This window comes from Pygocentrus nattereri, chromosome 6 (assembly GCF_015220715.1).
Source record: "Pygocentrus nattereri isolate fPygNat1 chromosome 6, fPygNat1.pri, whole genome shotgun sequence".
Classification (NCBI taxonomy): domain Eukaryota; kingdom Metazoa; phylum Chordata; class Actinopteri; order Characiformes; family Serrasalmidae; genus Pygocentrus; species Pygocentrus nattereri.
Window position 1 is genome coordinate 14,676,115 of NC_051216.1, and position 12,186 is coordinate 14,688,300.

The 12,186-nt window shown below is 41.1% G+C and overlaps 1 protein-coding gene across 1 annotated transcript in view; it reads left to right on the top strand.

The window, feature by feature from the left end:
• Positions 1–911: 911 nt before the first annotated feature.
• Positions 912–12,186, top strand: part of col18a1a (collagen type XVIII alpha 1 chain a) — a 110,194-nt gene continuing 98,919 nt past the window's right edge. Inside the window, exons 1-2 of the mRNA XM_017691549.2 lie at positions 912–1,058; positions 1,144–1,217. Coding sequence (XP_017547038.2) covers positions 1,048–1,058; positions 1,144–1,217 — 85 coding nt within the window. The 5' untranslated portion in view covers positions 912–1,047. The remainder of the gene's footprint in view (positions 1,059–1,143; positions 1,218–12,186) is intronic.

A 12,186-nucleotide genomic window follows, 5' to 3' on the forward strand; every position in this document is an offset into this window, starting at 1 on the left:
GCACATTTTGTGCTACATAAAAGTCACTTTTTATGTTTAATTTTCCCCTAATATATTAACCCCTTCCACAGCCATGGGCCCACTGGCAGGCCAAATGTCCTTGCATTTACTGAATAATAAGCCTTAGTATGCAATAAGCTTGAGGTTTGGAGGGGGTAAACCCAGCAAATAAACAGAAATGGTGATACGTTTTATGGCAGTGTATTGTGGGCAATTTAGTCATTTTTATTTATTATTTGTATGTTTCTAGTCTCCACTTATGTAAGCACGTCTTTCACCAAGTCAGATTGGTACTGCATGCAAAAGCTTTTGGAAGGGGATGCTTGGCCGGTGATTGTGTTTCTGTAAAATCATAACCATTTGAAAACATTCAGAGGTTCAAATATCTTCTTCTTTTCTTCTTTCGGCTGCTCCCTTTAGGGGTTGCCACAGCGGATCATCTGCCTCCATCTTGCCCTATCCTCTGCCTCCTCTACTTTTACACCAACCATCTCCATGTCCACCTTCACTACATCCATAACCCTTCTCTGAGGTCTACCTCTTCTCCTTCTACCCGGCAGCTCCATCTCCAACATTCTTTGACCAATATATCCACTATTCCTCCTCAACACATGTCCAAACCATCTCAACCTAGCCTCTCTGGCTTTATCTCCAAACTGCTCTACCTTCAATTCAGAGGTTCAAATATCAAAACCTAATAATGTGTTTCAGTGCAGGGAAGAGTTTGGAAGTCGTTTCTCTCCAGTTCAGGACGTGAGTGAAAACAGGTCCGGAGTAAGTGGAAGGCACGAGGGGGGTTGCTAGGAGTAGAGGGTGGAGGTGGGGGCATGGTTGAGGGGTGGACTAGATAGGATCGATCTGTCCCTCGTTAGGACCCGGGGAGGGACTCTGGCCTGGCTCAGCCTCTTTCTCTCCTCTCCTCTCCTCTCTCTCTCTCTCTCTCTCTCTCTCTCTCTCCCTCCTCACAGAGTCCCGGCGCGCGCATCAGCTGCTCTGACCAGGCACGCTCCGCGCTGCTTCAGGAACGGAGCCGGTGGCGAGACCGAGATGGAAAGAAGGTAACGCGCTCACTTCACAAAGTTTGGCATTACAGTTTTCTTCACTGGCGACAGCTCGAGCCCATCGTGTCCCTCCTCGTTGCAGGTGTCTCTCGTGGCTGGAGCCGCTGCTTCTCTGCGCGTGGATCTCGCTGTGGTCAGCCGCGGCGCGGTGGCCAGGTAAGGCCGGCACCTGGCGCCACGCTTATAGGAACCTTTGCTGCACGTGCTGCTTTATTCATTTGTTCATATGTTTATTTATCTGCGAGAGACGAGAGTCTTCCAGCTAACCGCCGAGATGCCGTGCTTGGTACGAGGTTAGATTAGAAACTCAGCCAAAAAAGTTTTAGTCAGTCAAGAAGCTTCTCGTGACTCTCTTGAGTTGTTTATTCGCTTGCCAAGTTTACTGAAAGTCCCCCAAGCTGGGAAGCTGTGGAAGTCTAATCAGGGCTACAGGTCTGAAATACTTCTACAGTGTTCTACAGTCGTGCACAAAGAAGCGCGGACGTGATGTTTAAGCATTAGATGCTGGTAGGTTTTCCTTTGATGGTAGTCATTGGCATTTACTGCATCACACTGACTGCAGGTTGTGGACGTGGCATTCATTTATTCCTCAAAAGCTCTGTATATGTCCTTGAAATGTTGGATTGGTTGTTTTTCCACGTGCAAGTTGCATTTAGACCTGCTGGGATGTTGCAGTGCGAGCAAGTGCATCAGGCAGAATCCCTGCCAACACTGCTGGACGTTTGAGAATGGGCGCTCTCTTGGTCATTCAGTATCATTGCTGTCCAAAGATCAAATTAAATTCAAAAATTTTTGTTTGTAGTTTGTTTTTCCTCGTTTGAGCACATCAACTTTTTACACTCTCTATTTTACTCTCTCAATACATTCTCTTTACATGAACTTTACTTCGAAAGTAAAGACCGTTTTCACGTTCTCCTGTAAAGTGGTCAGTATGTGTTTATTTTTTGGACATCAACAATATTTAAATCAGTAAAGGTGCTGATTTTAAGAGCCGACTGCTTAGTCCCATGTGCTACGTTTTATAGGGTCAGTTTCAGTTTATGGCATGCCTAGCTTTGTAAGAAAGGAATGGGAGGGGGGTCTAGTCTACCAGTTTCCCATACAACTTGTTTTTAGTTACGTTGATAAGTTTGACATCTTTCAGCTTTTATTCATCCTATGTTTTTATCAATGGCATGAAAAGTGGGCATAGGTGTAGGCATAGTGGGCATAAGCTGCTCAGTACGCCAAGAGTTAAACAGCCGCGTTCAGGAGACTACGAAAATGCTCTTTAGAAAGGATTGGCTTCTTGCAGTGTGAATTATTAACCTACAACTCTTGTTGCAACCCTGCATTCAATTTGGCTGAAGGTTTGTCTGTTGGTTGTACAGGTGTCATGTATGAGGCTGAGAGAAACTGAGAAGCTCTTATAAATATTTGATTGACAGTGATCAGAGTGGCTACCGTCACTGTATATCAACAAAAATGTACAGAACAGGCATTTGCTAGATGAAGTTCATTGGCGCTGAAGGTGAAGATGTAGTTAAGATGAGAGTGGGAAAGATACTGTGATCTGCTGAGTTTATGGATGAGATTAATTGACCCTAATGTGAATAGCTGTAGTTTTGGTAAGAACGACTGGTACATTTCACAGGCAGCTCTAGTGAGAAATATCTGTGGGAGGGCAAACTCTAGATAACAGGTAAAGGCATCTTAATATGCATGCAGCTGATTGCTGGTTAGTAGGATGCTTTTCATTTTTTATTTGATTGTATGCTGTCTGTGCTTTTACTTTAAAACCTATCATGCCCAGTACTGCAGGAGGCTTGCGAAGGCTTTAAATAACCACAGCAGGATCTCCCAGGACTTTCGCACAGTTAAGTCCTGGTTATATGATAGGCACAACATTAGCAATATCAGTAACTCAGCTGAGGCATTTTTAATTGTTGTATGAAACATATCACCAGTATACCTCCCTTAACCAGACTGCTTTCTCAAAAAGGATGAATCTTCCAAGAAAATTTATTTGGAAAAGATGTAATATTCTCCAGAGTGACTGACCCAGTCATAGCAAATCTAAATGTATGAGATAGGGGCATTGTACTGTGGCCGCTGGGGTCCGAAGCACTGCCTTCTTCCCTGGCCTTGGGTAGAATTCCTTTTGTCATGCGCTCAGTTCCCCCTCTTTGAGTGCGTGTAGCCCAAGGCAGTGGAGCAGACCCACAGGAGAACAGCTGTAAGGGGACACCCTGCTGGCACGTTTAATAGCTGAATGAGACGATGCATTAAAAATCACAGCAAACAAGGGCCCCCACCTGCCACATGTGGATGCTTGAGCGCTAGGAGGCAGGAACGTCCTGTTGAGAGCTGCGTGTACACCACTAACAGTCCTCTCTTGTCCAGCAGTGTTTGTTCCTGCGCACCATCAAACTTCATCTTCATTCTCCTCACTTTTCTGAGTCTTTGGCTTGCTTTTTAATTCTGACTATGTTTCCTTCAAATGAAAAAGGAGAGGAAATCCACACTCAAAAATCAAAAAGAAGAGGAAAGTTGCACTGATGGTTCACTGTCATGCCTTGTATTTAACAAAAAGACTGGATAAGTAGACATGGATGAATCTAAATCCCAGACAGTTGCAATCCATCAGTACAGAATATTTACTTCACCAAACTTGTCTACTTTTTGACACATTTGTAAACTACCTGGTTTCCTATTAGATCATATGACTTTTTTATGGCTTTGTGGTCAAAATCATTTAGCCTGTGTGTTTGAAAACCTATAAGAGTTGCAAGGTAATACAGTCTAAGTAGACTGAAGAAACTGAATGTGAGTGGAGGGGGGATGTAAATGAGAATTTCACTGTTGTTCTGTATAATTAACTGGTTAAGAATTAAATAAATGGTTAACATGTAAGATCACAGTGGTGATGATAGGAACCAGATGTCTGAAGAGTTTATTGCTTTTAGCAGAGAGGTGCATGCAGGTTGTTGTATGGCAAAATAGTCTCCCTAAATAGTCTATTTTACCATAATGTCAGTATTCTAATAAAAAACTTTGAAGATTTGTAGGTTGATTGGTCATTTTGGGTAGTAAATAAAATGACCATATTTGTGCTGTAGAGATTTTGGGTCCTACCACCACCACCACTGTCACTATGTTTCTCTACAGTTCACTATTTCACATTAAACTGTTCTGAATTACTTTGTTTATATGTCAACAACTGAAATATATTGAGCTTTGAAAAATCACTGGGATTCTCCTTTAAGTCTAAAATGTCAGAATTACTTTGCATCTCTCTCAGTTGCAGCTATTAATAGTAAATTGTGAAAATGAATTCAGGATAAGTGGATCAGGGAGCTACTCCTCAGACATCTGCTGCCTCATTAAAAGCTCTCCCTGTAATTGTCACCTCTGACACCTCAAAACATCTGCCTTACTTGTGATATCCAATCTGTCTGATACAGCTAGTGGGCTATCTAATTGATAAACCCTCTGCTGTTGGATAATTTTAACCTTTGCTGACCTACAACATCTCTAAGTATTTAATCTCTTTAGTGTAACACCATGCGTTTCTCATGATATGAATGTCAAGTCTATTAATTTTTTTTTATTATAATTAAAATTCAGCACAATTACATTTTTATTGAATGTGGCCACTTTTTACAGAACAAATAACTAAATCACAGAAGTCGTGTGCAGTATGTTGCGTTTGGACTTTGATGAAATGAGTTACTGTAAGGGATTGCTTCTTGAGGAAAGTTTTTAAGGGTGTGGATTAAACATGATGTGACTTGAGAAACTGCTTTGAAGACAAGCACACATTCTGACTGCCTCACCTTGCTCTTAAATTTTAATCATGGAAATGGCACACAGAATTTTTTCATGTAGAGGTGCCTTATACTATTCAGTCTATGTCTAAAGCAGAAGATCAGCGACTCTAACTGTTTGAGTGAGCTCTTTGTATGCAGTCTCTGCTTTTTTGCCCATAGTGGAGTTCCTTTAGGTCAATGGCTGAGTTGACTTGCATGAAAAGCAGGGAGAGGGTCGTGCTTAACCTCTGTTCTGGCTCAGCAGTTCCCGTGGCGTCGGTAATCCGTGGATTTTCCAGTCAATAAACAGATTCAGCGATGGCTGAAGTTTTCTTTTTCTTTACCCCCCTCAGAGCCCTGGCTGACTGGAGTGGGGGGCCCTCTAGCACGGCCTAGAACTGCTGATTTAGGGACGTGAAACACACGTTCGCTTAAACCTGCTCCTCCTTTTCACACTGACACCCCTATAGAAGCTACCTCTTGAAAACAAAATGAGCCATACTTAACCTACTTCACTAGAGAGGCCTCCGTGTGGAGAACCCCAGCAGCTCAAAGCCCCTGCGTTTAAACTCGAGACAGCGTGTGCTTTTGTCACTATTGATGCTAGTGCTTTTCAGATATTCCACAGGATTTACAACCAGTGCTTCTAATTGTTAAAGTCTGGTTGGACATGACCCTTCACTATTACAGTTGTTCCTGTTGCATACTGTTTTATGGCATATATACGATTAGGCATAACACTAGGACCACCTCCTTGTTTCTATGCTCATTGTCCATTTTATCAGCTCCTCTTACTATATAGGTGCACTTTGTAGTTCTACAATTACAGACTGTAGTCCATCAGCACTGCTGTGTCTGATCCACTCCTACCAGTACAACACACTGTAACACACCACCACCTGAGAATGATCCACCACCCAAATAGTTCATGCTCTGTGAGGATCCATGTTGGTCCTGATGACTGAAGAACAGGTTAAAAGGGAGCTAACAAAGTATCAGAGAAACAGGTGGACTACAGTCTGTAATTGTAGAAGTATAAAGTGCACCTATATAATAAGTGGAGCTGATAAAACGGACAATGAGTGTAGAAACAAGGAGGTGGTCATAATGTTATGCCTGATCGGTGTACAGACACGACTTGTTGCAAAATGTTCCATCTGATCCAATGTTCCCTCACATAACAAATGTATGGACCAAGTTGAAGCCACCCACTTTCAAGTCAATTTTCCTGGCTCAAATATTTGATGAGTACTGTATTTTTGAGCTCAAAGCTCAACGCTTTGGAAGAGATGATGAGGCACAGTGTAAAACACTTCTTCAGCTAAATATGTAACCTAAGTAGATCTGCAGATGTCATATCGTGCTTTGATTTCTTAATCTGATCCACCTGGGCTCTTTCCTCTTTTTAAACTTGCCTGAGACATCAGACCTGACATGTCCCGCCCCATGCTGTCTGCTCCGGCTGTGAACTGGCATAACAAGCAAATGCTTTTTATAAACATTAGGAACACCTACAGAGCAAAGGTCAGGTGTTGCATAACGTTATGATTATGTCATTTATTTGTTACTTTTGGTCAGCGTGTATAAAGTTCCTTGACCCAGGGCGTAGCCCTTTAACTTTTCTTTTTTTTTCAAAGTATTATAAAGTTATAAAGTTGGTAGTATGCATCAATTGACAAAAGGATTAAACAAAATCGAGCTACTGCAGAATATGATGTCAGAAGTATTATTAAAAAGAATTTGGGCCTGCTTTATGCTGTGATGCAGGTGTCCATGAGACATGTGGACCAAACACAGTCAGGTGGAGATCTCAGCTCAAAAGATGCTGCGATTAGAAGTTTAGCGGATGGCATACACTGTCCTGTACTACACTCTGTTCCTTTGGCCAAAAAGATATTGTTTTGCTTTAAAACGTCAATTAGTTTCAGGTTTAGAAGTCCACTGCTGGTTTAACTCTTATAGCAGACATAAGATTGAGGCAGTTTTTCAGAGTAGCACAGGCTAGTGATGGACGGCTAATGCTGAGTGTTCATCTGCTTAGGTATGAAACTTGATCCAACCTGCTGAAATGATCCTAGGGTGGGGACTGCAGCCCACTGATGAATGGGAGCTGACTCGGAAAGAGCTGCGTTTAGCAGTTGATCACAGAGCAGTGCACTCTGTCTGTAAGGTGTTCACAGCTTTACTTAATGGACAGAGGCATTGCAAACATTCAGTGACAAAGAAGAGGATTTGTGTTTAGTGAAGAGCATATGGGTTTAGAGTCTTGCAGTTTTTGTAGAAAGTGAAAAAGGTACATAGGTAAAAGTTCACATGGGTAATGGCTGTAGTTTAGCATGATGGGTTATGGGTGGGTTACATTCTATCTGCAGGCTGCAAGCTGTGAAGAAGCTCAGCCCTGGAGCTGCGTTTCCCTCACCTGCTTCGGTTTTAAATTTATGACTCTTATATAGTGGTCTGCAAGTATAAGCATGCATGCGTTTTGGTGATAAAGTGATGTGTTACTTTAGCAATTTGTATAAAATGACATATTTGTGAAACTGAACAAATATTTATTCATAAAAATAATTTTGTGGAAAACATATGGAACTTTGCCATGACAAGATAATACATCTCTTTGTTGTGCTTGAGAGCCTCCAGGCTGAAGCTTTAGCATACTTGGAGAACAGTTATGTTAGCCCAGTTAATTATAGTAGCCTTAAAAAGCCCATATCCTACATACTTTCTCGTATTTTATTTTCTGATTGACTTGTGACATTGGCATGGTTTTATGTACCAAAAGCAGTTATTATAAATTTTTACATGACCAGTTTCCAATCTCTGTTTATCCATCTGAAATTACAGCACTATACTGTGCTTTATTCAATAAGCAGTATGGGCTGAAACACTCCTTATAACTTCAGCATGAATAGGCGGGGCTGCGTTGCTATGTAAATGTTTTGGGTTTTCATGACATCACAAAAATATATTGAAATTGGGCTGTTTCTCTACACCTAAGTCTTTTATCTCAAAATACAAGAAAAAATCTCCACGATGTCCTGTAATGAATTGCTGGCAGTGCTAAGTAAAGGCAGCGTGCCATTAGACCTGCAGTAAAGGAGGTTTTATTTTGTGCAGTAACTTTTCTCAATATTAGAAAAAAGCAGTGCACGCTAATAGACATTAATGATGTATAGTCATAAAAGGAAAATGCAGAGCAAATACTTTAGTCACTACATAATGCAATGTTACATAAAGCTAATAGATTATTTATTATTCATTTTCCATTTTCATATTTTTCCAGCATCTGTTTTTCTTTCAGAATTAAACAGGTCTTTTTGTTACTGTGCCTTTCAGACTGATATATGTAATTGACCTCTGTTGTGACAGACTACCCTGTATTGAGCCTTGCTCAAAAAGCAGTCTGGGCTGAAACCTTCCTTATAACTTCAGTGTGAATCGGTGGGGCTAAACTGCTATCACAGTGTGTTGGTTTTCATAACATGAATTTCGATTAAAAGTGAATGAATTTTGATTTTACATGATTTGGGCCTTTAATGAATGGCTGACTGCTAAATAAAGATGGCATGCCATTAAACCAGCTACAAAGGAGGTTTTATTTTGAGCAGTAACTTTTTCTCAATGTAGACTCACAGACATAAAAGACAGTGTTCAGTGATCATGTCATAAAACATTACTCAAATATTCGTGGCCTCACAAACATTCCAAATGCAATGTTACATGAAACTACCTGTTTACAGGCTCATAAAGATGATATCAATTAATGATCAAAAGCCTTCTGCCTACCAGAAGACACCTAGTTTGAGGTCATGCTCCTTGTGAAAATATCAGGCGACCCACTTGTTCAGTATTTTCATCATCTCTAATCATCTGTACAGCAGTGTTAACTTAAGCCAACCTCATAAAATGGTAATATGTACACCTACTGTCATAAATACCATAGCAGACACATGAAGAGGAGAATTGCAGGCTATGGTTTCCCAACTAGGTCACTGATTTGGAAAGGATCTTGTGCCTCCAGAAGATCACAGTGTTTGCTTTGCTGTTTATGAGGCAGGATGTGCTATCAGCTGTTGTACCCCTGTTACCGCCTCATTCAAAAGTAAGCAGCTGTACAGTGTTTACCCTGTATGTCAGTGGTCCTCAACAGCCTCTCATTTTAGCTCAGAACTGTAAAATCACTATCACCCAAAAGTGTGTCGTCTTTACTCTTCGAGATACAGGCCATCTTTTCCGAGCAGGAGAATGCAGGGCTTAACACTGAACTGTGCGACTCAGTCCGCTGCCTCAACATTTACATTCTTCAGAAGGATCTACCAAACTTGTAGATTGTCCTGTATCAACACATTCGCTGGCATCGTTTGATCTGAATTTGCTGATGCATGTCCTCTTTCTTTCCAGTGGGAGGTACGAAGCACTTACAGCTGCTGTTTGTATTTTTTTCATATACTGTCTGTTCTCGCTGTCTGGGGTGTGCTCTCTCTCTCTCTCTCTCTCTCTCTCTCTCTCCCCCCCTCTCTCTCCCCCTCTCCCACACTGAGCCCAGCACTAGAGCATAGTGCCAAAAAACAATAGGAAAACTATAATTACTGTTCTAGCAGCATGAAAGGAGGACTTGTAATAGCCTTTAGAATGTGCACTCAACCATCACCAGGGCTAATAGGACACTGAGTGCCCTCTCACTGCTGCTGAAGACTTCCTGTCCAGGCTGAAACCGTCACTTACTTACTCCCTTTTCCTATGATCTCAACAATAGTTTACCTATATAGCACTATGTGACAAATGACAGGCCACAAGGCTATGTACACACCTAGAGTGCCTTGAAAATACACCATAGGATAAAAGACGCCAAATACAAATGGGAGAGGTGAGGCACTGAGGAATTCCTGTGTGAACTTTGTGACATTTATGGTCTGCTGGACAGAGCGTATTCCTTTCAGTTAAGAAAAAAAGGGTGATCACAGTGGTGGCTCAATGAATATGATAGCACCTTGTTTTTCCAGCTGCTGTTGTGTGAGATTGAGTTGATATGATTACAGCTGTTGTTCATGAGAGCAGCGTGAACTTGGAACTTGATTTGTCCAGAAAGCTTCGTTTTGATTATTTTCCTTCCGCATGAAAGGAGTTTTTATGGTTCTCATAATTAGGGACACATCGATCCCAAATTTCTTTAGTGATGCTGATTCTGATACATGGCCTGAGGATATCCATCCTTCACCACTACGTTTTCATGTTTAAGACAGTGGTTTAAAAGATGCTGTTTCTCTTTTCTGCCACCACTCTTTGCTGGCCAGAGGTAGATCAGGGTTTCCAGATTTGGTAGAATTTTAATACAACTTGCTATGAAAAATTATGTTTTCATTTTTTTTTCATGGTTTTGTTGTGTTTTGATTAAGTTTTACTTAAAACCTAAACAAAACAAAAGCAATTATGCAATAGTACAAAAATAGAATAGCAATAAGAATGTTTTTTTTTCACTGTAGAGTTTTCAAAATGTAACTGTTTCTCTTGTTATATAATGAACAATTTTTTTAAATAATACTTGATAGACTATTCAAAAGCTAAAATATCTCTAGTCTGAAATAGTAGTTAGCTCACAAAGCTGGAGTGAAGCACAACAGAATTAGAAAAGCCCTCATGCACATTGTTTTAGTCTGACAAATCATGTCATGCTATTTTTAAGAGGGGCTTTTATTTTGACATCTGTGGAGCTTTGTAGAGAAATACAATGGCACATGTCACGTTAGCATAGAAACGCTCACTTTATCTCTAAACTCAAAGAAGTCTGTGATCATTAATGGTCAGTAGTTCTGTTCCAATAATAAGAACTCAAAGTGAGTCAGGTTTTGCATGACACTGGTGCATTTTAGTGCGACTATATCTATGAAACAATATTGATAGTGAATCAGTCTGGCTGATACTTGATCCGTTTGATAGAGTCAGCGTCAGTGCTGATACCAATCCAGAGTATCAACTACTTGAAAGACAAAAACTGATTGTCAGTAAAAATCAATTTTGCATTGCCACTAACAGTCAGCTGCAGTGAAACCATTAAAGATAATCTAGTCTGATTGCAGACATCCCTAATGATGATTAGGGACACTTTAGAATGATTTAATGATTGACTTACTGCTCTCTTCAATCACTTGGCATCTACACATCTCCAAAATGACATGCTACACAGATTACTGTTTAGAATAATTGTTCTACATCACAGATACGTTGTTCTATACAAAACATTTATGTTCTGTCTGGTCTTGCCTGCAATTAAACGTCTGAAGGCTATGAATTTTTGCATGTTGTAGATGTGTCATGTTGTAACAGTTTCATTCATTGTCTGATCTGTTGCAAACCTACCGCGCCTGCATATATCATCATTATATACCTTTTGTGTTGCAATACATTAGTTTCACATCTCCAGATTGGGCACTGGACTGCTAATGAATGTGTAAAAATGACTGGCTTTGATTCTGGAGCTTGAGTCAGGTAATTTCAACAATCAGGTCATTTCTACAATCAACAGTCAGTAAGGCCTGCCAGTGGCAGAATGGGCCTGGAAAGTGGTTTCCATGGCCACCAGGTGCAGATTTGCAGGACACAAAGCATTGTTGGGCCTCTATGTGGGAAATAAGATCCCCTTCTCTGGCACTTCGGCCCCCCTCCCAGTTTAAGGAGCGCTTACACAGGCCGAGTAACAGTCTGGTGAACGCAGGCCTGGATGAAACCAGATACGGCCTCCCACGAAATCTATCCTGGTGGCTTTATTCTCGTGAACGAAAATGGGATTTGAATGACCACCACTCTATGACACATAAGACTCTAAGGGCAAGTGCCAGTAAGTTAATGCATCTAGTAGGTCTGGAATATCTATGAAGACCAATACAGATTCCATCTGACCAGTCCTACGGCAGGTTGGAAAGTTGAGGCTTGCTTGATAACAGTTAGTGAGGGTTTTATAGGTTTTGGACTCAAACTTGCCACTCCATGTCTGCCTTATCCTGTTTCATGATGGCCTTTCAAGGTGCGTTGGCTTTTTAGGAGATCTTTGCATTCCCCCCATTCGTCTTCTTTTCACCAGCAACTGCTTCCATAGACAGTTCTCTTGTTTCATGCCCTTACAAATCTCACACCACAGGGGTGTGAAAGGCGTGCTTCCCTTGGGCAATAGAGATTAGCATCAAGAGCAGCAAGCTCGAGAACAAAAAACGGATTTACCACATTCTGGATCTCCTGAGAGTTATGGCAACAGGGGCTGGAGTTGGATATGGGAGAAGGTACTGTTCATGCATTTTGCTTGTCAGCAGAAGAGATTTTACATCCTCAATAGTCCCCATAGC